Below are 25,043 nucleotides of genomic sequence, written 5' to 3'. Positions count from 1 at the left end.
CATTTAATGCCTTTATTTTGTGTGAAATGACAGGAAATGAGGGCGAGAGATGCAACAAAGGTCCAAACGTTGGACATTGCTGTTATTTTTTTTATTTTTATTTTTTACAAAATTAAGTCGGATGCATTTAAATGTAGATTTTGACTTGCCGAATCAGCAAGTCAATGTGCAGCGCTGTAAGTCTTTACTGTTTTGATGAACACACACGTCTGTCAGCTGAACATCTGACGAAACATTTGACTGTCAATTCAACTTTAAACAGTACTTCTGTTGTCTTGTTGCACTCTCTGTTGTTATGAATATCGTTCCAACCTAGAAATCTTCGACGGAGCATTATTATGAATCCCACTTGCTTTCTTGGCAAGACCTGCCCTGCATAGCACTCAAGCGCTTTGATTGGCCAGATCTCAAGCAATCGGGGCGGGCAATTGGTTTCTTGGCGGGTCTTGCCAAGAAACCAAATAGGATTCATAAAAACCCTGTGTTGAAGCTTACGTCATACAGAAGTGGCTGTGGTTTCATCTTAGCTGGGTTGAAAAAACAGATGCCAGTCAAATGACACATCAGGATGACAATTTATAACAACACAAACAAATGTCAGGGAGTACAACAAGACAACACAAGTACAGTTTAAAATTGAATTGACTCAGACAGAATTGTTCAGCTGAGCAATCAACATAGACAGTCAAATTGTCAAAGTAGTTTTGTAACAACTAAAGTACAGTTTAAAGTTGAATAGACAAACAAATGTTTCATCACATGTTCTGTCGACATGTGACATAATTTTGGCGCAAATAGAACCCCATATATCTGCCTCAAGCTGTTGCTGACTGTCTGGTGTTTGTTGATCCTGTTTAACCTCGTTTTGCCTTCAGGACACAAATGACTAAGAGAGGGAAAGCTTCTGTGTACCTCCATGTGGTTTTTGTGTATGTGGGTATGTTGGGAGGGGATGGGTCAGACTCCTGTCCTCATTGAGCCACATGCCAAAGGCCATTAAAAGCCCTTTGTGCCGGTGGACAGTGGAAGGAAGGCGGCCATTGGCCCTCGGATAAAAACCTGGGTGGGAGGAGGAGGGTATGTAAAGGTGGGTATCAAAGGCAGGGCCGTTAGGAAGAAAATCAAAAAGCCATCAGACTTGTTTGTGGGAGACGTTTGTGCTGCTCAACAGGATGGGCTGTATTTACATTCCAGGGGCCTCATTACAGAAAAATAAAATCCTATGTTCCTGTTACAGAAGCATTTAAGAAACTCATGGCTGTGTCCTATCCTATCTCAGACCTCATATCTTATATTAACATAAGAAACCCTACCTATAACTGTAAATTTGATTCTTCAATGTGCATTTATCCTCTCATGACTGTATCTTTGATTAGAATGTACCAATAGGCTGCTGGACATGGAAAAGCCATAATATCAACGGCTTTCACTTATCACTGGCTAGCTAGATTGCTATCATGGACAAAAAAAATTGAAAACAAAGACCTCTAGAGTCCTAACATTACCGAACGTATATTTTGGTGCGAGAGTACAGATAGCTTCTGTGACCTTTGTGAGTCTTACGTTAGACGCAGGGCAGGGATGTTAAAGTCAGATCTGCATCTTGAGTCTGGAAGTCACCCTTAGCAAAAAAAAATGAAGTGCATTTGTGATCTGTACAGCCATTGGCAGAGTAGTAACTTAAAAGTAATGACTGATATTTATGCCCATATGAGACAACATCCGCTTTTAGGGCATTTCTAATAAATAGAACTTCTCAGAAGTGTCACCCAATGAACTGCAAAATGAAACTCACACATCAGTGTGTCATTTTCAGATAACAAAACCCATACATCCTCAAAAGACAATTATGTGCGAGTATGAGTTACCGTCCAGCAACATTTCCACCCAAAGCTAAAACATGCTTAGTAATCAGATCTCATCTTTAACAAGTTTCTCACAGCAGAACCTACGATTCTCATATAACACACACATACGCCCAGTATTTCTTTTCTGATGGTGATGGTGCTGAGAAGGAAAAATGAGCAATTGGTAATCTGATACTTGATATTAGGGTTTGTTTGGTTGTATTGCTTAAAGTAGAGGTAGTTTTTTTTTCTCCCTTGGTGTGACTAGTTGAGGTGTGCAACACATTCACACTGCAGCTGCCTCTTTTATCTGAAACTTTCTCCCTTACTCTGTTTGACTGGACTTTCTCTGCGAGCAGACCTCTGAGGTGTCTTGAAGAGGCCACTTAAAAAGAACTAAAGACAAGATCTGAGACATCTGGGGGGTTTTCAACTAAATCCCCAGATACTCCCCTCACACATCTCCTCACTGTACTGAGCTTTTCAATACTGCCCCCCCCTCCCCTCCCTCCTTTGGACACCCTGAGAGCTCTGTGCTCTGCTGTCCCTTTCTCTCTGAAGCCCTGCCTGAAGTCTACTATCTCTCTTGCTGTCTGTCTTTTGCATGACAATTATTCCCCCAAGTCCATGGCTCAGGACAATGCTTGCATAGTTGGGGTTTGATGTCTTTTAAGCTATTGACCCGGTTCCCTGGTCCTACATAACGTAGTATCTGGGAGGGCAGAGAGAAATGGCTGATCTTCGAGTTATAGAAGAAGAAATTGTGTGTATTTTCAATTACTGCTGCAACCTGATGTGACCAAAGAGGCCATCAGATAGGTTTGAAGTGTAACCAAATTATACATTTCTGCTAGACTTCTTTATTATCATATTTTCTGGCGTTTTTCCATTCCACATTTTCTTTTGAAAGAATGCCTCTAAATCTCCTCTGGTTAATAATTAAATAGCACAAACTGCAAAAGTAGGCTAGCCTCATTGTTTAATCAAATGCCCCCAGTCAGATATACCTTCATTTTAAGGGGCCATGAGGCAAAAAAAATAAATGAAGAAACTTTGTGCTACAGGCTTAAAAAAGGATGAACATGATGCTCATTCCTCTCAAACTGTTCCAACACAGCTTGATTATTGCACCTGCAGACAGCACCTTGGTCCTCAGACCAGTTTTGGACCCTTAGGCCATATCAGACTGGATGCCAAGGTAGGTATTCAGGGTTCACCAGGGTGAAACTTCAGCCTGGTGTTTGTTTCAGAGGAAGGGAGGGGGAGGGGGGATGAGGAGGTGGGTGTGGGTGTGGGTGTGGGGCTGAATCAAAGGGTTGAGACTTATTGTTCCACACTGAAAAGAAGCTAATGGTCGACCATCGCAACTCGGGATCTGAAATCAACGGGGTGCCCCGGGGCCAGGTCGTACAATGGCACCCCTCTCCCTTCCCGCAGTGTGTCTTCCTGCCGCAATCTGCGGCCAACGGCTCGCGCTGGGGGAGCGCATCTGTACAGTACTGCAGCCATCCAGGCTTTTGAACGACCATCGATCAAGGGTGAATAGGAGAAGTTCAGCTGAATGGAGATGTTGGTTTTATGAGTCAGTTCTCACTTTTCTTCCATTTTTAGTTTGGCAAGAAATTCTGAATCAAAAGTAGGCCTGGCTCAAATTTTCCCAGTGTTTTATAACATTATGATTTTGCTTTACAAAAAAGTGCAAAAATCTGCTGTAACATAGCCCTGGTTGTTTATACAAAGAGCAAAAGTCTCCAATACAATTAAAATCATTTAACAGACCCAAGGCAAACATATCCAAATATCCAGCTGGTAAAAATAGAAATAAATAACGACTCATATGTGGTCCATCATGTACTAATTATCCCCACTTTACCACAAACAAGCTTTCACAACACAAATAAAAATAAATTAAAAAAGAAAATGTCACCCTTCATTTAGTGCTTTCTAAACACAACACTTGCAGGTCATTTGAAGTATCCATCATTAAAAAAAAATCTGTCATTATTGTGTTGCTTAAGCTGTCAGAACATTCTTCAATGCATAAATTAGCTTGGCCCTGTTTTAAATTCGATGTGGCCTCATTCATTTTTTTATTTGTTAATTTGTTTTATAACAGATATTCAGGATTAAAATGTCAATCTATTTAATTTAGAAATGTTAGTGATTAAGATGAATTCAGGTCTGAATGACAGGAATTTTAATATCAAAGCCATCTCCTTAAAGGGGAATAACTTAAACAAACCGAGCATTATAATTCATGAATGAGGTGAGCAACTTATAGTGTTACATGTATTTACAGGAGCAGTGACCCGTGTCTATTTAGCAATGTAAATATGCTTTTTAAGGTGACTTAAAACTGTTGAATTATTAATATGTTCCTGTGTAATGGTTTTACATAGCACGTGATGAGTTTTAAACTCGCTTAAAAAGCAAAAAACAACAACATTGCAGGTCTGCAGCAAAAATGGCTCAAAGTTTATATGAAAACACGCCCACTACTTTAGGAAGAATCAAGGTCATTCACAAATTCACCATCAGCTGTGCGCAATTGTCTGCGCCAGCCAATGGGCGAAGAGATGGGGCGATCGCCAACACCCGCAGCTGTGATTAGGAAAACCTGTGGAGCCAGAGCAGTATAGGAACATTTGGGCTTGATGGTGAGGTGAGTGGCGGTGGTGTTAAAGACAGAACTTCATGGACTAGGCCGTAGGCGTATTGGTGGTTATGTTGCACCAAAACAACTGGCCTTAAAGGACTTTTCCCGGACAGGTGTTGTGTTATTGCTGAGCTTCTTCCTCTCCCATCTCTGTTTGGTGTGTGCGTAAAAGTGAAACGGATGAGCAGGTTTTGAATCACTCGTTGTAAACTTTTAACTTTAAATTTTGAACGCGCGCTAGGTTCTCACGTCGTTTAGAAGATGTCTGAAAGATCGCTGAGTCCTGAGTGCCAAATCCGGCCGTATGACTTCAGCCGGACCAACCCTTGCACCCAGGTTTTGGGTCATGAGACTTTGGGCAGCGCTGCGTCATTCCAGTTTCCTCACGGCGTCCTGCCAGACCCGAGCCTCCTCTACAACAAAAATGCTTATAGTGGCATTACAACGGCATCCGCGCAGACCTTTTTCCCTTTTCCACCCGTCACCAGTGACTACAGGGGATCCGAGCTGCAGACTGGAGATTTTGGGCAACCCAAATACTGGTATCCCTTTGCTGCGCCCGAGTACACCAGCCAGGTACCCGGCGCTACAGCAGCTACCCAGCCTGCAAACCTGAGTCCCCCTATAGTCGAGAACCGGGAGCAAATGAAACTGCCCGACATAAAGACGGAGAAGGACCCCGATGAGGACTACTCAACGGAGATAAAGATTCAGCAATATCCAACACCGCCGGCCTCCGCCATGTCCCATGGAGTCTTCTACTCTCCGGCCTGGAACCCCTCCTTCTGGCCCGGGATCACCCACATTACACCACCTGGCAGCAATAATCAAAATCCTTCAACATCCTCTACATCTTCACCATCTATGTCCCCTTCACCCCCAAGCAACGGGCTTCCAGGGAACACGTTTTTCAGCGTGAACGCGACCCAGGCTGCCGCCGGGGCCCAGACGCAAAACCCGGCCGCCTCCACGCGAAGCAGCGGGTCGTCCAGCGGCGGGTGCAGCGACTCTGAGGAGGTAAGAACAGTCATTGAATTAAGACTCTAGTTTTAACCAAATAAGCACTGTACCATTTTGCGAGGAGCAATGCAACTGGTAGAGCAACATCTTAGAAATTACTTTTAATGCCACCTACAAATGTGCCAAAGTTTTCTCATCTGAAATGTTTTTATTTTTTTAATTTTCTTGCTCAGGAGAATCTTTCCACGGAAGAACTGGAGCAGTTCGCTAAGGAGCTGAAACACAAACGCATTACCTTGGGTTTCACTCAAGCTGATGTTGGCCTTGCCCTGGGTAACCTTTATGGTAAGTCTGGTTTCCATACGTAGATGCTGATTTGTGCATTGTTTCTAGTTCAGAGGTGCAATTCTAGTCCGTGTAATTTACAAAGTTCAATACAAATCTGAAAAATTGTCATTTAAAGACCTCAGTCATCTGAGAGCTAGTCTATAAACCCTATATGGTGGGTTAGTCCAGTTGGACACATTCTCGGAATTTGTATTTTGGTGTGTCGATCAGGACTTGATTAGGCCTTGACCTACATCACTAATAACGGGAGCATCTGGTCAAGTGTGCCCAGATTTGGCAAGTGTATCACTTAAACTGTCAAGAGTATAGAACAAAATTCCTGAAACAGATTGGGACTTTGCTGGCATTGATGAATCTCACAATAGTTTGGGCTTTTAAGTTAATGATCCTGAAACTTATTGTGCTATGTGAAATTTGTTTGTGTGTAGGTAAGATGTTCAGCCAGACGACCATTTGCCGCTTTGAGGCTCTTCAGCTGAGCTTCAAGAACATGTGCAAGCTGAAGCCCCTTCTTCAAAGATGGCTGAATGAGGCAGAGACCTCGGACAATCCCCAGGATGTAAGTCTGCTACTCTGACATCTGCCGATTAGTTTACAAGACAACAGAGGATCACCAAGCTTCTTGGGATCATTGGTCTTTTTAGGCCTCACTTCCTGCTGAGCAAACCTGAATCAAGGCCCTCTACTCTTGTGATGTGTAGAATGCCACCTAGTGGCCATAATTAAACAGTTTAGTAATGATAAGATGCCTTATTTGAACCTTGACACCCCCCCCCCCATGTGATTTTTATTTTAATTTTTTTTATTTAGGATACACTAAATAATGCTGTATTCAACACTGCCTGAACCCATAGTAACAGGTTTCTGATTCCTCAGATGTACAAGATTGAGCGAGTATTTGTTGACACCAGAAAGAGGAAGAGGAGGACCAGTCTGGAGGGAGCTGTGCGCTCGGCTCTGGAGTCTTATTTTATCAAGTGTCCCAAGCCCAACACCCAGGAGATCACACACATCTCAGATGACCTGGGCCTGGAGAGAGATGTAAGTAGAAGCTCTAAAAGTGATGCCATTTGCTTTTTCTTTTTTTTTTGGAGGGTGGGGTGGTTGTGTCTAGTTGGTCCAAATTTTTGAAAGACATATGCTGTTCCTGGCAGGTCGTACGTGTTTGGTTCTGCAACCGAAGACAGAAAGGAAAGCGCCTGGCCTTGCCACTAGACGATGAGTGCGACGGCCAGTACTATGAGCAGAGTCCTTCCCCACTGAACATGGCCCCCTCCCCCATTCCCAACCAGGGTTACCCTGCTTCCAGCTATCACGGTGCCGCTCCTCCCACACTCTACATGTCCCCGCTTCATCGGCCTGACATCCTGAAACAAGCTCTGCACCCCGGACTGGTTAGTCACCTGACTGGATAAACGTGCTCAGGGTAGTCCAAGCCAGAACCACAGATTGCCTTCCCAAGCCTCTCTTTCCAACTTCACCTCAAGCTGAAGATGTGCCTCTAAATGCTGTAATCAGATGGACTGATCATATTGCCGTATCGTGCGATAGAAACATTGCAAGTGTGGAGGCTCCTCTTCTGACCACAGCGGTGAGATGGATCAAAGTGGTTTCTTGTTCCTGTAGTGATGACCCTAAATGAACTACCATGGGGAACATCCTCGTACCATGACCTGCAACTCCAACAACTGCTGACTTCAAACTTATGATCAATTTTAAACTGAATGTGCCTTTCTGTTTTTGTGTTCTTAGATATTTCATAGTAAGTTATTCCATAAGCTTTAATCATTGCAGGTATAGATCAATGCAAAAGTGAGACTTGGTGCTGAAGAGGTCCAGTTGTGGGGTTGATGGTTTTGTAAATGCGAGCAGGGTTATAGAGCCAGGGTATTCCCTCCACGTATGCAAAGTCCTGGGCAGGTTTTCTGTGGTGCAATGAGAAAAGATCTGGGTTATCAAAGGAATAACAATGTGAAGGCTTGAAACCAAATTCATCTTGACAGTTTAGTCAATGTTTGTGCAATACTTGGTGTCCCATCGGAATAGAGCCGCTGCAGTATTTGCCTGAACTGTCAGTCATTGAAATGGAAAATGTAAATTCTCAAATTTTTCCCGTCGCTTTTGCACAAAGTTGCTTTTGTAATGTTGAATATTATGTTTTTATTTTTTTATGTCCCGTTTGTATACCAAACTCAGATTTTGGCCCTATGGTTGTTGATTATCATCGATGTCTTTGGCCACTATTTTATAGTGTCAATTTGTGAGGGGTGGTGGTGAGATTCAAAAGTAATACTTTGAGGGAATGTGATGACTTATTTACAATTGTCTTAGCTGCTAATCTGCCAATTGCACACGGTCAGTATTTTCTCAATGTCTCAGGTGAATGGCAGTAAGAAGTCTGATTTCAATCAATAATGGTGTCAAATTTGTATTTCAATTTTCTTTTGTAGGGTATTATGTTAATGAAATGTTTAACACTAGATGCAAGTCGAGATTGGGTGTTTATTGGAGTATTTCTAATGTCTGGTCTTTTTAAGAAGTTATATTTTACTCTGACTGTAGTTTGTAGACATTAAATACTATTTAGTCACTCATACCTCACATGACTTAGAACTATTAATAAGACCCAAATTTAAAGCTTTAGTGTGTAACTTTTTGATATCTATGAACATCGGTTACATTCAAGCCATCGCTGAATGAGTTGCTAACTAACCCTTGTGTTGCCTTCCCGTCAACCTTGCAACAAACACACTTTTTTATTTATTTTTTTTGGACGTTTGGCTTTTTTTCAGTTTTTTTTTTTTCCCCAACGTTTTTAAATTGTTAAAATTTTCTTATTTTCAGGGCTCATTTCTACATCCCATATTTTCTGATAAAACGAATTCAAAACTGGTCAATGTGACCCTAAGTCAACACAAGGGTTAAGACTGTCAACTCCACACAACTCTATTTCTCAGTAGGACTATGTTCAGAAGATTGTCTCATCTGGTGACTTTTGTGCACAGAAAATCAAGTGAGGATAATTACCTCTTCTGAGGAGTTCATGTTCTTTTTAATCGGCCGTGTCCTCCTTGACTACTAGCAACTGTGTGGAGGAGGGTGGGGGCTGTGCGCGATCATAGAAGGCTTGTATCATGTGGACACGCTGACGGTTTTGTTATCCTTACATAGAGTTCCTCATGGGGGTGACAAACTACGCACTATAGCCTTAAGGGTTGTCGATAAAACATTGACGAAATCCAAACCAGTTATTTCAGTATTAAACATTTTGCCTCATGAATAATTTTAGCCATATTTTCGAATGTGTGAATGTGCATTCAAAGACACTAACCAGTAGCTTTTAATGTGACATTTTCCCAACAGATTTGTTTGATTAAATAATTTATTGAAATGTTAGCTACACTGAAGTTTTCAAAAACCCTTAACCTTAAATGTATTTCTACATCTGGAAATCAAGTAAAACTATGTTGAAACTGTATTTGTTGAGAGATGCATACTGTTGAAGTTTTTTTTTTCTCCAGTAAAATTTATGATTATGTCCTACCCTTTTTGTTGGCCAGTTGCAGAAACAAGCCTAACTCCTATAGTCAACCCCTACACTTACAACCATATGGATGCAGACAGTCTGAGGAACTGAACAGTGAGGATACTTTCTATGGTCTTAATGAGGAATTTCAAACTGAATCATTGCTCACAGTATGTAGGAACAAGTAGTTCGTGGTGTTTCCTGCAATGAGACTCAGTGACGATTTGTCTCATGTAAACCCTCGATTTTATTAGCAATGCAAGATGAACGTGAAAGAAACGGAACCAGCCCAAACTTTATGAAAGGACAGCCTTCAATCCACAAACATGAAACAATGCAAATGTGAAATGACAAACATGGCTTTTTGATATCAAACATTTCAACACTGCCTAAAAATATCAAAATGCTTACATTACTGTATTTGCAGCAGTGTGGAGTTTGGTGTCAATTTCAAGATTTCTCCTTTTGGTAGAAGAGAGGACATTTAAATTAGGCCTTTCACTTTTATTTGTTAAAGTTTTTTATGTTTTTGCAACACTCAATTTCAATACATTAACTAGGCTACATTTAAAAATGTTCTGTTATAAAGGCCTCGGCCACTGTGTGTCCACCAAAGACCACTCAGAAGTCTAATGGATGTAGCCTACTTTAAAGGTCCCATGGCATGAAAAGTTTTTTTAACATTAATATGCGTTCCCCCAGCCTGCCTATGGTCCCCAATTGGCTTGAAATGGTGATAGGTGTAAACCGAGCCCTGGGTACCCTACTCTGCCTTTGAGAATATGAAAGCTCAGATGAGCCGTTCTGGAATCTTGCTTGTTATGAGGTCATAACAAGCAAGGTTCCTTTCTCTGCTTTTTGGCCCATAGATAATTTGGCCCACCCATGGGGAGAGACATCTGGCTTATCAAGCGGAGTTGGTCAAGGAACCACAACCCCCCTCCTTGCCCGCCCTCTCTTTCTTTCATGAGCATAAAGACAGAAATAAAAAAAAAAACCTTATAGGTTACCATAGGAGCAAGGTTACCTCCCCTTTCTCTGCTTTGCCCGCCCAGAGAATTTGGCCCGCCCATGAGAGAGAGACATCATGGCTTTCAAACAGCAAAGTGGCAGTTCATCAAGGCCACACCCCGACCCTCCACCTTCATGACTGTTCTTAAACAACAGAATTGTTCACAACTGTGTTCTTAGGATTGATGAATCCCACATATTCGTAATTGAAAGCGCGGGCCAGTTGTTCCTAATTAGCATAAGAAAACGCCCGCAAATTCCCATATGAGGACATAACACTTCCTGTGCACCTCCTGGGAAGCGAGATGCCTTCATGAGATGGTTCTCAGAGTCGCAGATGACTTGTAGGCTACATTGCAGTGGTGGAGGAAGTACTGAATTTCAGTACAAATAAATAAATAAGTAAAAGTACAAATATAGCAGAGACATATTTACTTAAGTAAAAGTAGATGTCCACTACCACAAACAAGGCCTGGCTTTTTTTAACCAGCATAAAACGGAAATATGTTGTTAGAATCGGAATGCGGTTGGTTTCATTCATGGATGTATTTTAAGACGGTTTTATTTTCTTTAACCATGCAAGTAAGCAAATAAAGTGTATGAAGCAGCGAAAATGGGGAGGAGATGTGAAGAGGTCCAGCCAAATAAATAAGATATGAACGCGTCTCATGCTGCCTGGCGCAGGAGTAAACAACGCTGTGGAGAGAAATAGATGGCAACTATGATTGAAAAACGGGAATAATAAAAAACAAACATTTCCATTTTCACTTTTACCGGAGGCTGTATTACCGAGGGTCAGCGGCGCTGCGCCGCCGGGCTCTGGAGCACCGGAGCCGGCTTGGAAGCCGATGAAGGATCGGCGGTGCCCCATATCTACGGCAACCAAACTTCACTGGTGAGACAAACGTGTGACGGTCAGGAAGACGTTTTGGCAGGAAAAACTGATCAGAAAATGTAACGGAACGTTGTAGAAATGTAGTGGAGTAGAAAGTATAGATAATCGCTGCAAAATGTAACGAAGTAAAAGTCAAAAGTATGCACTATTGATTCAGTACAGATACGTGAAATATATGTAGCCTACTTAAGTACAGTAGCCTAACGAAGAATTTGTACTTTTTTACATTCCACCACTGCATTTGGCCCTATAAATAGCGTGATCAATCACCAAATAACGCAGGATTTAATCAGATGTAAATTGCAGTGTTAAAGTTTCTTTGCATACTATTTTTTTCAACAAATGATCAGAAATACATTACAGTACAATACTATCATTGTAATCGACTGTAGCCTAGAATTAAATAAAATGCAGTAACCAATTATTTGGAGCAAATTGTCATCACTCAAATGTGCGTAAGAGTGCTCTTGAGTGTTCGTAGATTTTGTTCTTAGCTAAGAACAAGTCCAAGATAAGAACATTAGTGAATGTCAGAATCTTCGTAAAAAGTGGAGGTTTAAGAACACATTTAAGAACTGTTGGTGACTGAGGCCCATTGTTCTTAATATGTAGTAAAGTTAGTTTAAGCATGTTAGTTGTGTGCATATTCATTTCCACAGTGTCCTTGGCCAAGGTTTCCTAAATCTCAATGATGCTAATTATTAACCAATCAAAAATATGGTAAGTGACACATTAATCACAATTATGTAAGCTCAAGTGTCATTGACCCAGGCCTCTAGGTTGGAGTAAACTTTCTCCTGAGGTAAACAGTTGTACTGTGAGCAGATCTTACACAGTCTCTCCCTCCAGTCTGTGTACAGCTTTACTCTCCACTCATGTTTCCAGGAAAAATATTCACTGTAGCGTTTTTTGTCCTCTGCAAGCTGTTGTAGATACTTTCCTAGATCTTTGACCGATGCAAATTCATCAACATGGATGAAAGAATGAAGTGGAGCCACAGCTTTGTAGTCGCCTATTGACGGTCCCAGGACCACAGGCACAGCCCCGCCTTGGTAAGCATTCCTCCACAGCTTCTCTGTGATGTAATCTTTGGCGGCGGAGTTCTCAAAAGCCAAATAGAAGTAGCAGCTAGAGATTGTAGGTAAGAGGCTGCTGGAGGGAAGAGGTGCCTTTGTCCAACGACCGTAAACCTTCACCGGAACTGAGGCATTGAGCTCTTTGTACAATTTGCTTCTTTTGTGGCGGCTCATGTAGTTGCTGACCACCCAACAAACCAGGAAGCTCTTATTCAGAGGGACTTCTTCCACCAGATGTCCTTCAGCCTCCTTTGGTAGAAGCTCCCCATAGGGTACAGTGATATCAGCATCCCTCCGGTAGGTTATGGTCATGTTGAAGATATTTGCATACTGCCTCAACTTTCTCTTGTTATTAGAGGCTTCCAAGGACATCCAAGCCCACCTCTGGCCCTGCGGCCGTGGAAGGTCAAGGGGCAGCTTTTGGCGGCCCAGTGCCAGCTCTGTGTTGTGGAACACCACCACATTAGCTGAGGGGAACAAGGAGCGCTGGTCCACCAGTCTACAGCGAGGGATGCGGTAGAGGTCCCAGCACACGTCACCTCTCAGGTTGAATGACCTGCCGAAGGGCCAGTACCACAGCAGGATGGTGACGTTTCTACTGCTGCTACAGTTATGGGAGGTGGAATTATTTATGGCCGTCAGGGCCTGGAATCCTTCTGGCCATCCATTAAAAAGCCACAGCGGTAAAACACAGAGAAAAACGAGGAGGAGGCCCTTCTTCATTGAGCTGAGTACAGTCTTCATAGTGTTATCATACCCCTGTCACAAAAGGAATTAAGAAGTAGGATTATAAAGGAGCACTGAGGTTTTGTGGCTTTACCATTTGTCTTAAACAGATGTTAAGTGGTCATATTGGGGATTTTTGCAGGTTTAAGCCTTTTTCATCCAAATCACAAATACTTGACATCACAACCACCAAGAAAACTACGCTGCCATTTTTCAGATGTATTTTTCTTAGTGTTTCATGCATCCATTAGTTTCCATTATACATATTCCATTTACATTATATAAAAATCATTGCTGTAACGTTATGCAGCACAGATCTTTAAAATCAATTTTGCACGCCAGATGGTGTAGGCGTTAAGGCACTGCTAATGAACCGTAAACGTTGCCAGTGTGAGTTTGGCTGGGGATCTTTGGTGCATGTCATTTCCTATCTCTCTCCCCTCATTTACTGTCATCTCTCTATTGTCAACCAGAGGCATAAAGTGTCTGTAAAATTTGCAAAATGATTTACATTTTGCACAAGTATGAATGGAAAATAATAATAATAATTTTGAATTTTTTAGAAGTTCTGTCCAAAATCCATACACACCTCTATCTATTTGTGCTTTTTTTTTAAAAATCACATTGACATCTTTAAGCTCTCAATTAAATGATATCCATATCTGCTGTAATAACAAATAGTATTCCTTTAACCTTTTGTGTATGAAAACAATGGAGAATTAGAGTCACCCCTGGACAAACAGTTTGGCTTAATGTATACATGAAAAGTAGCCCAACATATTTAGGGACAACATTTCATCATCATTTTTTTAGTGCTACATCAAGTTTACAATCAAAATCTACTCAAGGTTACAACTGGAGGCCCACAGACAGTAACACGGCAGTTAGTGAGAGCATGACCTTTCACTAACATACATAAACAGCTCAACCCCGACTCAACAGAAACTTGTGTATAAGCTTCCATTTTTCTATATAGACAAAAAGGGGAAATTAAGCTTTAAGAGACAATAATAAGTTCTATTGCCGAATCTGAAAAACCCACATTAGGAGCCACCCATTGACATAATTTTACAATCAGTCACCACTTTTACACAAACATTTCATGCTGTTACTTTTTCCATTTTTTTTTTGTAGGGGAGAAAAGAATGAAATAATTGTTCAAATAACAAACCAAACATTTCAGTTGATTATTATATAATGAATTTGCATTTATCAAATATATAATTAAATAATTTAGTCATAGAAACAAGATGCTAACTACTGTACAGTATGTGTTTTCTCTTGGGAGAGAACATTGTGGGATGTGAAATCATTAAAAAACAGAACTGTGCAAAAGATCACAGCATTTAAATTATAGGGTCTCACTCTGCGTAAGACAAGGAAAAGACCTTTAACTGAACAGTGTGCAAATAAGGAACAGGAAGAGAGAATCACTAAGAACGTAGAGCTGTTCAGAGTATTACAAAACTAAAAGTAAGACTTTTTTTGTTTGTGTTTTTCATACTTGCGCTTGAAAGACGAAAAAGCAAGCGCACATAGCAGAAAAACACCAAAACACAGTATATAATTATGTACATATTTATTACTTCTACTACTCTACTTCTACTACTTATCCTGTGCAAACTACCACAACATGACCAAATAATAAACCCTCTATGTTTCTAGTCTCATAGCTGTGGACTTTATTAAGATGGGACCTCAAAATGATAACTGTCTAAAGGTTCTAAGACCACAGTGTTTGCAGATATTTACTTTTCTGTCTAAAATCATAGAACTAGCAAGATGTTTTTCTTTAAACTCTAACTTATAAATGATATTGCTGCTGTTATTGCATACTGCAGGCTTATAGGCTAATATTGCTTTAGCCCACTAATTACTACACTGCACATTATAACAGGACAACAAACAACAAAGCTGAACAAATCTTCCATCAGATTGCAAGCTATGTTTGCATCAATGAGTGATTGGTGTGCTCTCGGACAGTAAATATAACCTGCTGCCGTCATGCCTCCCACTCTTTGAATTCAAGATATGCATTAAGAGCAGCCTACAGCCTGAAATAAGTGTTACTACACAAAACCATACGGGGCAAAAATAACCACAGCTCATCAAGAACTAGAACATTTAAAACTTTTCCACCTGTCATCTTATACCATAAAACAAAGTGCTCAGTTAATGTTTATTTCATTCCCTTACTTGTGAGACTTAAATCTTTACCTACTTCCTAAGAACAGTTTAGTGATTTATCATATAATGAAAAAATGTAGTTTCTGTTAGTGTACAGAGACAATATACACACAGTCTTTGCATAAGAATACTTGCCAGCAGAGGTGATGATGATTCGATTTTATTACAATCATTCATTTATAAGTGAACCTCTTTAGTTGAGTTGAGAAAATGTGAACAGGATGTGGTCAAAGATTTATGTTGGCAGTGGCACTATTCTCCTCACTGGCTGCTATGGAGCGTTAGAAGGTGCAAAGAGCACATCCATTTAGTTTCAACCCTAAATGTATTTATTCACAGACAGAAGACTAAACTATCAGCTTTGGCAGACACTGATGATTTTGTACTTCTTGCCATAATGGTAATACAAAAGATATGTGGAAAACAACACATTTCAGTAGTCAGAAAACCCCAAGCTTCCTCAAACTAACCTGATCATGAGATGAGTGGTTTGTTCTTCGTCCTCAGTCGCCACTGATACAATGTTTGATCGCAGCTGGTAGGAATGTGATGGTGAGCTTGTGGCTCTATAAGAGATTGTTGAATGTGATTTAAGATCAGCATCGTGCTACTTGATATGAGAGGGTGTTTGGTGCATGTGTGCACTGATGGTAAAAGAGGAAGTGTTTAACGGAATGAAGATAGGGGTTACACAAGGGTGAGCACACCATATTGAGTTGTTGGTGTAGCTATGTTGTGAAGAGTAAAAAAAGATTACCAACATGTAGTTATTTGGTATTGTTGTTTTTTTTAACCCTGTCAACCTTTCGACATTTTTGACGCCTTTTTTTCAAAGTTTGTTTTTGCTTTTTCCAACGTTTTAAATTGTTAAATTTTTCTTCTACACATTTTCAGCGCTTATTTCTACATCCCATATTTTCTGATATAAAACAAAAAGTGAATACGGGTCACTGTGACCCAAAGTCAACACAAGGGTTAAGTTAGTGCTAGATGTATGGTGGGTTGTAAAAAAATGTGTCCCTGATACAAATGAATGACCAGAAAAAGCATTGATGTGCAGGGTAATAAGCACATTGTGGCAAAGGCACTGAATGGGAAAATGGCCTTATGTTTCTTTTTGTTATGACTGTGTTCATGTTTTGTTATCATTTGATTCGTTTCTGTTATTAATCATGCTTTTTTTTCTTTTACAGTTATAAATTTGGACTTTAGTGCACTAAAACATGACATGTAATCTTCCACGCAGACTGAGCAGCCAAAGCTGTTGTGCTGTTTGAAGACATAAAAAAACTGACAACACTATGAAAAGTATGATTCAGACAGCTATGTTCACACCGCAAGTCTTAATGCTTAATTCGGATTTTTTGCTCAGATCCTATTTTTTGTTTGGCTGTTCACACTACCTTTTAAAATGTGGACAATAACACTGACATCATACGCAACACGCTGTTGCACTAAAAGTTAGGGAGGTTATGGAGGAAGTAAGCATTTTCGCTTTTATTTCAAAATGTTTGTGTAATGGCAGCCGTAACATTAATTAGCAGGTGCTGAGGAGGAGAAGAATGAAGAGAAACAGAGCCAAATTACACTAATTAGGTCTAACACCTCACTCTCCCTCCATTGACTTGCTCCATCACTGTCTAGTCAAGTTTTTAATTTTACTGTCTGTGTCTATGGCTAACTCCCACCAGCACATAATTATGACAAATGTCGATGTAGATTGATGTAAAAGTTGCATCAAATCCGCCTTGGTTGTTCACACTGCGGCCGCATTGAAAAACAAATCAGACCTGGGTCTGATTCAGGACCACATATGGAAGTGTTCTAAATGTGATTTGAAAAAATCCGATTTGGGCCACTTTTGCCTGCAGTCTGAACGTAGCCTGTCTTCTGGGCAGGTGCTGATCACTATGGCAGGAGCCACTGGCATCAGCCCCATTAGTGTTAAGAAATGAATAAGCAGATGTATCATCAACAGGAAGTGGCAAAACCAAAATATTTCTTAAAGGGTTATGTTCCAGGTCATAAATGACTCAAAATGTGTGTTTCTACACAAAGGAAAATCTTTTTTTATTTTTTTTATTCCATAACAATCATCACTTGTATTGATGATCTTAGAAGAAAATACATTATCTATCTTTAACACAGTTGTAATATGTACTGTGTATATTTTTCTATTAACTAAAGACAATGCACTGATGGTTTCTTGTTTGTTTACAGCTGTCCTGCAGCTGAGCTTCACATCTTATGAATATCTGAACAGTACAGAGACAGGACTAAATTATCTGCGTGACAGCTTATACTGCATTTGCTATCAAAACCGTGTCCAATCCAAATCCTAAATATTTATCTTAAATTTATGTCAGGTTTACAGTTATGCATTCATGTATGTATACTTTATTGCACCACCACCTGCTAGCTAACTTTTTTTTAAACTAACAATTACTATTTTTACTTTCATAATATTCACTTTCACTGTTTATTTATACAATGTCTATCTTCATTGTATGTATACTGAGCATCTTGGGCACAACAGTTCAATCTTATGTTATATTCTTTCTAAATGCTACACTTCATTAAAACTCCTGCAGGACCCACACAAACTCAGCCTACTCCACAGTCCCTATCCCCCCTTCATTGCCATTTCCCATCAATCCACTAGATGGTGGACTTTCCCTACTTTCCCCATCACCATTTCTACACCTGCATTTCATTTCATTATGAGCCTCTAATTTCATACTCCAGCCTAATTCCATTCATTCCCTGCTGAACCACTGAACATGAACATCATGAACATGACACTTTTCCAGAACTTATACCGAGTTTGCCCTTTTACCTGAACCTGCCTTCCTGCCCCCTGTATCTGAACTTTCCTGTCTGTAAGGTTTGAAATAAAACTGTCGCCTTCATCTGCATTTGGGTGCTATCCCTTTTTCCTTTATCACCGCAACACGTTACACTCGTATTTTTTCTTATCGAACTCCTCCTTTTATACAAAAAACGTAAATATATTTTACTTATAGTGTTTGTTTTAGTAAAGAAAAGGCTGCAATCTATCCCAGTGGTTCCTATCTTGGGGGTTGAATAAATTAAGAAATGAAAATAAACATTTTCATTTCTGCTACAGAGCTTATTTATTTTTGGGCGACTTATATATAATCTTTTTTTATATGCAATACTAGATAGTTTCCCTCTTGATGCTTCTAAAAATTATTAAAATGAAACATGGAACATCATACATACATACATACATTTATATAGCTTTGCTTTAATGGGTCATACATCAGATAAGTTCCAAACCAATTGTAAAGCTCATAGTCTTTGTCACATTGTTTAAATCTGTTTTTGTATGCCTTCTCTTTGTGGGATGAAAAAATCCTTTTAAATCGCCTATTTAGTTTTTGTTGTCTTTTGCACAGCCAAGTCATGTTGCTTTACATTTCACTGTATGATTACATTTTATGTATGTTTTCATGCATTCACTATTTAGTTTCTGGATTTTTTGAGCAGCTGGCTCAAACAGTAGTAAAGTGTGAGGTGATGCCTTTCAGTTCATCACACAAAATACTGATAGGAGGGGTTATAAGGGCTGTGAGTGGGAGTTTATTCACGTAAGATTATCTTTCGGATTTATTCAACAACATCAGCAACAAAAAAACCCACTAGTTCTGTTTTGTCTCTGTCATGGATGATTGAGTTGATAGAAATGAGAACACCTTTCAGTGAGATGTCTTCATAATGATACTGCATATTAAATTACTTTAATTCACCTTGTACCTTTTCACCTTGTATGACTCAAATTTGTGGATTCCACAGCACAGAGTCATATGTGACTATATATATGCAACTATCACACCCTCATGATTTCCTCTCTTGTGCTTCCTCGCCTATGAAATGACACTTTCGGGTTTGGCTTGATATATCTCTACCAATCTGTTTCTTTCTGATCTTTATCTCACCCCTCTTGGCTCCTCTTAGTTTCTCTTCATGACAACTTGTGACAACTTTGCTTTGTTTCTGCTTTCTCTCTCTAACCCTAGGTGAGGTGAATACCTGCAAGCTGAGAGCATTTTCTGCCCGTCATAAATGCTGATGAACAACTGAATGTAGGCTTTGAGATCTTGGCAAAACAAACACATCAAACTGAGAGGACAACAGGAAACAAGCAGGAGACATACAAAAACAGTATTGACGAGAGAGAGAGAGAGAGAGAGAGAGAGAGAGAGAGAGAGAGAGATATGAAGGCAGGTGTTTTATTTCCAGTGAGATGAAGGTGAATCTCTTTTTTTGTTAAACTGCCCTCAGTGTGACAATTTTTCCAATTCTCAGTATCTTTTTGACTTTAAGCACTTGAAGGAAATACACATAGGTGTGTTGTTTAATCATTGTAAATCAACATTTTAAATCAACATTATTCTAGTTGTACAAATCCTTAAATCATTATTCAAAGGCAACTGTGCAGTGCAAATTCTATGTCTTTATTCTTATGTCTTTTAGGAAAAAAAACACTTTACCATCTTGTGATTTCTGTGACATGCTAATAACGTAACTTATTTTAGTCAAAGTGACAGAGAGAAAACACAGATATGGATAACGATCAAAGTGGACAGACAGAGACAGTTACAGATTGAGAGAGGCAGGTTTCTGTCAAAGAATATGCTGGAAGGTATAGAGGCAAGAGGAGAGATCCAGATTTGCTGGTTTGACTGGAAAGGCTGAAGGGGTGTAGCCAGTCGCTCAAAGCATGACAGGTGTGGTGAGAGACTAACAAAAAACAGAAACAGGCACACAGAAGAGAAGAGAGGGAGAGGTTAAACACTGAAATAAAAAAGAAAATACAGGTGGAGTGAAGATAAAGCAGTGTTCTTGCATCCAGTGCTGACTGTGAGTATAGTCTTCAGTAACACATCTTACTACCAGTGATGTGTGTTTGAGTGAAAGAATCAGATTGCAAAATAGGAATGTAAACTTCACAGTCACAGATTTAAAAATGTTTGACTTGTTTTTGCATTGACTGACTTGTGACACAGAAAGATGGCCGAGGCCCCGAAGGTTGAACTCTTCGTTAAGGTAAGACCTACAATAATTGTGTTGTCTTGTGTTAGAAATAAATCCTGCTTAAACACTAAAGATGTGGATAAATTAATCCAGTGTCTGTTATTATACTTATGATATATTTGTTTTTAACATTTTTAACATGCAGTAACCTTGTAGCTATTTAAACTAATATATAACTAAATCCTTAGTTTCCTACTTTAATCTTAGCCCACTGCATCTATTGTAGCCACAAATCTCAGAAAAAACACATAAAAAAGACACCTTCCAGGTGCTTGGGTATTGTTTAGCTACTTGATTTTCTTTTATTCTTTAGCTCATACTGTCTGGGACTTTCAAACATGCTGATGAAGAATGCTTAATCACACTATATCTATCTCTTGTTATTTAGGGACAGTATCAGAGTGGATAATTGTGGTGAAGAGTAGAAACTGAAAAGAGGCCTGTCCAGTTTGTTAACCTGTGTCTTGCCCTTTCAAAAATGCATTTGCCTCCATGCATGCCTGTGACTCAATTATATCAGGCTGTAGTGGAAAATGTATGCTAAATTCTGGGTTTTTAGTATCTGGATGTAAAGCAGCCTCAACTCTCCATGTGAAATTCCTCAGCGGTTAGTTTGAACTGTCAGAGCACAGCAGGCTCGACAAGAATGCAGGTATTCATGATCTGGCTAGATACATTACAGCGCTGATGCAAGAACTTAGCATTGTTCCATTTAAAAAAAAAAAGTTTACTTCTATTATCACTGTTGTGTTTACAACTTAATGTCTGTTTGTCTGTCAGGCCAGTGTTGATGCTGAGAGTGTGGGGAACTGCCCTTTCTGTCAGAGACTCTTCATGATTCTTTGGATGAAAGGGGTCAACTTTACCCTCACCACTGTGGACATGAAGAGGTGAGAACACAATCTTCTTTTCTTTTTTTTGTAAAGTTAGTGGTCTTGTCTTTGACACTGACAGAGGTTCGACACATACAACTTACAGTATATTGTGATGGAATACAACAGCATGCAGCAACTCCCTTTCTGATCTACTCACAACAAAAATAAACATTGCAATATTTTCTTATATTTAAAGCAATTGCATTTTATCATAGTTGTTTGTCTTATTGTTCACACACACTATATTTCAATGAGAGGTTGATGTGATGCATACTGCACAGCTCACAAGACAATGCTCCTTAGCGTTAAGGTTGGAAGGGGAATGCACTTCAATACAGTATATCATTCATCCAGAGTTCAGACAGGGTTGCAACTTATGGCAGCACACATGGGTGAAAAGGGTACAATAGACAAGCACATATACAATATTCTTTTTTTGTGAGATTTAGAGTGTAGGAGGAAATGAGGAGGTGAGGGTGTCCTATAGACAGCACCTTGTCCTGAAACCGTAAACACAACTTAGGAAATGTATCCAAAGTAAATGTGAAGAAACTATAAAGGCAAACTGTAAGGCCTATGAAAGTGATCTTATTATACCTTTCTTACTCATTTTTCATTTTCATTATTTGACCAACTTTGAGGAGCTGAACCTTGTTTGTTGTTTGCTGTTCTGTTGCAGGGCACCTGATGTGCTGAAGGCTCTGGCTCCAGGCTCTCAGCCTCCCTTCCTCATCTACAACGATGAGGTCAAAACGGACACTAACAAGATTGAGGAGTTCCTGGAGGAAAAGTTAGCCCCACCACAGTGAGAAGACTATAGTCTATAGTAGAATATGTTTTCTGTCAAGTATTTTTCACTTCTTTAAACACTGAACATCTCATTCATCATCGCATTGACACAACCCCATCACATTTTTATTCTATCAATGGCAGGTATCCAAAATTGTGCTGTCGATACAAAGAGTCCAACGTTGCCGGAGAAGACATCTTCCGAAAATTCTCAGGATATATAAAGAATCCCAATCCTGGATTAAATGACAGTAAGGACATTAGTTGGATATTTCAAAAATGAATTTTTTTTTTTTTTAATATAGCCACATGATGGCTAGAAAAAGGATAACAAAAGCCTGTTACACCTTTCTGTCTTTCAGTGCTGGAGAAGAAATTTCTGTCAACTCTGGTGAAGCTGAACATGTACCTTGAGACGCCTCTCCCTCACGAGCTGGACAAGAACCCAAATGCAACTGAGTCTTCACGCCTCTACCTGGACGGTGACACCCTCACCTTGGCAGACTGCAACTTGCTTCCCAAACTCAACATTGTCAAGGTGAGCAGAGTTCAGCAGTATTAAAAAAATATATTTTCATCATTGGGACAGAGATCTAGTTTATTGAAGAGGTGTTAAAAGTGTGAGCTGTTCCTGGACTTTAAATTATACCATGTCTTTTTTGCAAATAAGATAGAATCTTAATTTCCCCAGGTGGTGTGTAAAGAGTACCGCAACTTTGCCATCCCTAAAGAGCTGAAAGGTTTGTCACGTTACCTGGATAACGCCTACAAACAAGATGAGTTTCGTTACACCTGCCCAAATGACTCAGAGATCCTCATTGCCTACCACTCTGTGGCAAAGTACCTGAACAAATAACAAATCAAGGGGGAGAGCTGAAGCAGTGTAAGTGAAAACAAAGACGAAAAGGTGACAAAATGCCTGAAAACTGTAAATGGATTTATGTTTTATTTGTGTCAAGGTATGAAAATTGTTTGCAGTGGAATGTTCAATAGTTGGCTTTGTATAAAGTGTTGTTTTCATCAATTGGGTTTTAATATATTTGCCAACTGCTACTTCAAAGTTGCTTAATTATTTACAAATTTGTATTTGTGTATGTACTGTTGCATGCTCTGGTTGTACTAAAGTGGATTTATTAAGCCCCTGTAAAGATTGAGAAAGCACTGCAAATCCCAGAGGACATTTATGTTATGTTTCATTGTGCTTGCATGTATTGTGTCTAAGCATTTAGATCATGTTGATTGCAATTTATTAATGACATTTTGACATGAAATCAGATGCATTTTTAAATCAAATATATTTTCAGAAAATTACTAGTGTAACATTAAAAAAAACCCGGCCTTGGCTGTAGATAAGGCAGACTGTAAAGCTACACCCCTAAACATGTTTCAAGAGTCCATCCTCTTTGTGTGTGTGTGTGTGTGTGTGTGTGTGTTTGTGTGTGTATGTCAGTAGTGACTCATTTATGTAATGTAATGTAACTTAATAAAGAAAGGGCAAAGAAAAAGAAAACTATTTTGAAATGGTAAACATTAATGAGTTTGGTTCGGGTTGTAAGAATTTTGAGTGAGTTTGCAATGATGTGGCATTAAAGTGAAAACAATGTACATGTCAATGTCAAGAAAAAATATATTTAGTTATACAATATGTTGCCTGGAAGTTAGTAAATGATATTATATGTAATAATAAATTAGTAAGTAAATAACACGTAAGCAGCATTTACATGTAACTGGTCAAGGTGGTGTTAATTTAAACTACTTTATAGACAGAATTCCTTTACTGAGGATCAATAAAGGTCTATCTTATCTTATTTTACTTTTGGGTATTTTATTATACTGTATAACCATGCATTATATTTCATATGCTCAAGATTTTTAAAATCTTAATCTTTAAAGTAACTGGTAATGACAGCTGTCAAATAAATTTGACTGATAATACATACTCAAGTAAAGTACAAGCACCTCAGCATTGTAGCCTACTTAAGAACAATACTTGAGTAAAAGCACTTTATCATGTTCCACCATTTTATTTGATTAAAGATGCAGTAGGTAAGGTAATTTTCTGTCATATTTGCTAAAACTGAAGAAAAAAAATAATCCATCTCCTCTGGCAGCTCCTCTGGCACCACCTACAGCCTATAGTGCGATTTGCAAAAATCAACAGAAAATAAAGAAAACGCATGAATTGAGAAGGTGTGTCCAAACTTTTGGCCTGTACTGTACACGCATTCATTCTCCCTTGTCCCCGGGGGGAGGGGCTTAGGAGACCGTTTGGGGCTTTACCTGAAAGGACATTTCATTTAGGACCTGAGACCTGAGATCATTTAGGACCTGAGAAGTTGTTGATGTTCACATTTTTGGGCTAAGTCCTGGATCTTCACAATCAACTCATTTTGTTAGTGTTGAGTAAAGACCAATGAATATATACGGTCTAACATTTTTTTATGCCAAGGAGGATCTGTTATCTCAGAGAGAGACAGAGCAGGGACCCCCTACTACTACATACTGTATAAAATAAAGTTGCATATTAAACTGGGCCTACGATAACGTGTGGGCGGCCTAAAGCCTTTATACATACCTGATTGGACAAGTGCTTTGAACGGTACCAAGGCAACAGAAAACATTAAAATCGCTATTGGTGGACGTATGGACATGGGCGGGGCTAAGCAAGTGACAGGCAGTATACAGAAAACTTTGTTAGCTACCTGCTAACTATGCTCCATCGTATGTTTGGCAATGTTACTAGCTTGACGCAGGACATCAACTATCTTCAAAAAGTAAGCCTACTAATTTCTATCCACTGATAATTGCATAATGCTTAGATGTGAAGTTGACTTTGGTTATTAGCTAGCTAAGTATTACTGGCACGACGGGTAACCTAAGACAACCAGCTGCTGGCTAGCATTGTTTTAGCTAACGGCAAGCTAACGTTGAGGCTGCAACCAGTTGAAATCAACAACAGCCGCCTGTTGTTGCGGGCTAATTATACTAACGTTAGCTTGTCGTTATGTTATGTGTTATAGCTAGTCCTCTAGTTGTATTTGAATGAAGACACGAAGCCAGATGATTAGGGTGGCTGGCGGAACAAGCAG

At 39.6% G+C, this 25,043-nt stretch overlaps 3 protein-coding genes across 4 annotated transcripts; 2 read left to right on the top strand and 1 right to left on the bottom strand.

Annotated features, from left to right (window-relative positions):
- Nucleotides 1–4,692: 4,692 nt before the first annotated feature.
- Nucleotides 4,693–8,405, top strand: pou5f3 (POU domain, class 5, transcription factor 3). The gene is made up of 5 exons (XM_039779332.1): nucleotides 4,693–5,520; nucleotides 5,697–5,808; nucleotides 6,240–6,370; nucleotides 6,688–6,852; nucleotides 6,966–8,405. The coding sequence occupies exons 1-5, from the start codon at nucleotides 4,765–4,767 to the stop codon at nucleotides 7,224–7,226; spliced, it is 1,425 nt and encodes a 474-aa protein (XP_039635266.1). The 5' UTR covers nucleotides 4,693–4,764; the 3' UTR covers nucleotides 7,227–8,405.
- A 1,159-nt stretch (nucleotides 8,406–9,564) lies between these two features.
- Nucleotides 9,565–15,864, bottom strand: fut7 (fucosyltransferase 7 (alpha (1,3) fucosyltransferase)). Of its 2 annotated transcripts, XM_039779334.1 has the most exons (3): nucleotides 15,703–15,864; nucleotides 12,076–13,078; nucleotides 9,565–9,799 (listed from the first exon to the last, which is right to left on the bottom strand). In XM_039779334.1, coding segments are annotated over exons 2-3 (990 nt in total). In that variant the 5' UTR covers nucleotides 13,064–13,078; nucleotides 15,703–15,864; the 3' UTR covers nucleotides 9,565–9,797. The 2 variants fall into 2 exon arrangements, with proteins under 2 accessions (XP_039635268.1, XP_039635267.1); XM_039779333.1 differs by lacking the exon at nucleotides 9,565–9,799 and having other exon boundaries at nucleotides 11,756–13,078.
- A 3,931-nt stretch (nucleotides 15,865–19,795) lies between these two features.
- On the top strand, nucleotides 19,796–23,559 carry clic3 (chloride intracellular channel 3). The gene is made up of 7 exons (XM_039779335.1): nucleotides 19,796–20,116; nucleotides 20,263–20,302; nucleotides 21,071–21,180; nucleotides 21,845–21,970; nucleotides 22,099–22,205; nucleotides 22,317–22,492; nucleotides 22,646–23,559. Exons 2-7 carry the CDS (start codon nucleotides 20,267–20,269, stop codon nucleotides 22,808–22,810), a joined length of 720 nt encoding a protein of 239 aa, XP_039635269.1. The 5' UTR covers nucleotides 19,796–20,116; nucleotides 20,263–20,266; the 3' UTR covers nucleotides 22,811–23,559.
- The last annotated feature ends 1,484 nt before the right edge of the window (nucleotides 23,560–25,043 follow it).

Source organism: Perca fluviatilis, chromosome 17 (genome assembly GCF_010015445.1).
Source record: "Perca fluviatilis chromosome 17, GENO_Pfluv_1.0, whole genome shotgun sequence".
Lineage (NCBI taxonomy): Eukaryota > Metazoa > Chordata > Actinopteri > Perciformes > Percidae > Perca > Perca fluviatilis.
The sequence above is the reverse complement of the archived record's forward strand: the minus strand, read 5'-3'. Positions and strand labels throughout refer to the sequence as shown.

Coding starts and splice junctions, on each gene's coding strand:
- pou5f3 (XM_039779332.1), top strand. CDS start 4,765: ATGTCTGAAAGATCGCTGAGTCCTGAGTGCCAAATCCGGCCGTATGAC. Junction 5,521..5,696: donor GGTGCAGCGACTCTGAGGAG/GTAAGAACAGTC, acceptor TTTCTTGCTCAG/GAGAATCTTTCCACGGAAGA. Junction 6,371..6,687: donor CCTCGGACAATCCCCAGGAT/GTAAGTCTGCTA, acceptor CTGATTCCTCAG/ATGTACAAGATTGAGCGAGT.
- fut7 (XM_039779333.1), bottom strand. CDS start 13,063: ATGAAGACTGTACTCAGCTCAATGAAGAAGGGCCTCCTCCTCGTTTTT.
- clic3 (XM_039779335.1), top strand. CDS start 20,267: ATGGCCGAGGCCCCGAAGGTTGAACTCTTCGTTAAG. Junction 20,303..21,070: donor AGGTTGAACTCTTCGTTAAG/GTAAGACCTACA, acceptor TTTGTCTGTCAG/GCCAGTGTTGATGCTGAGAG. Junction 21,181..21,844: donor ACCACTGTGGACATGAAGAG/GTGAGAACACAA, acceptor GTTCTGTTGCAG/GGCACCTGATGTGCTGAAGG.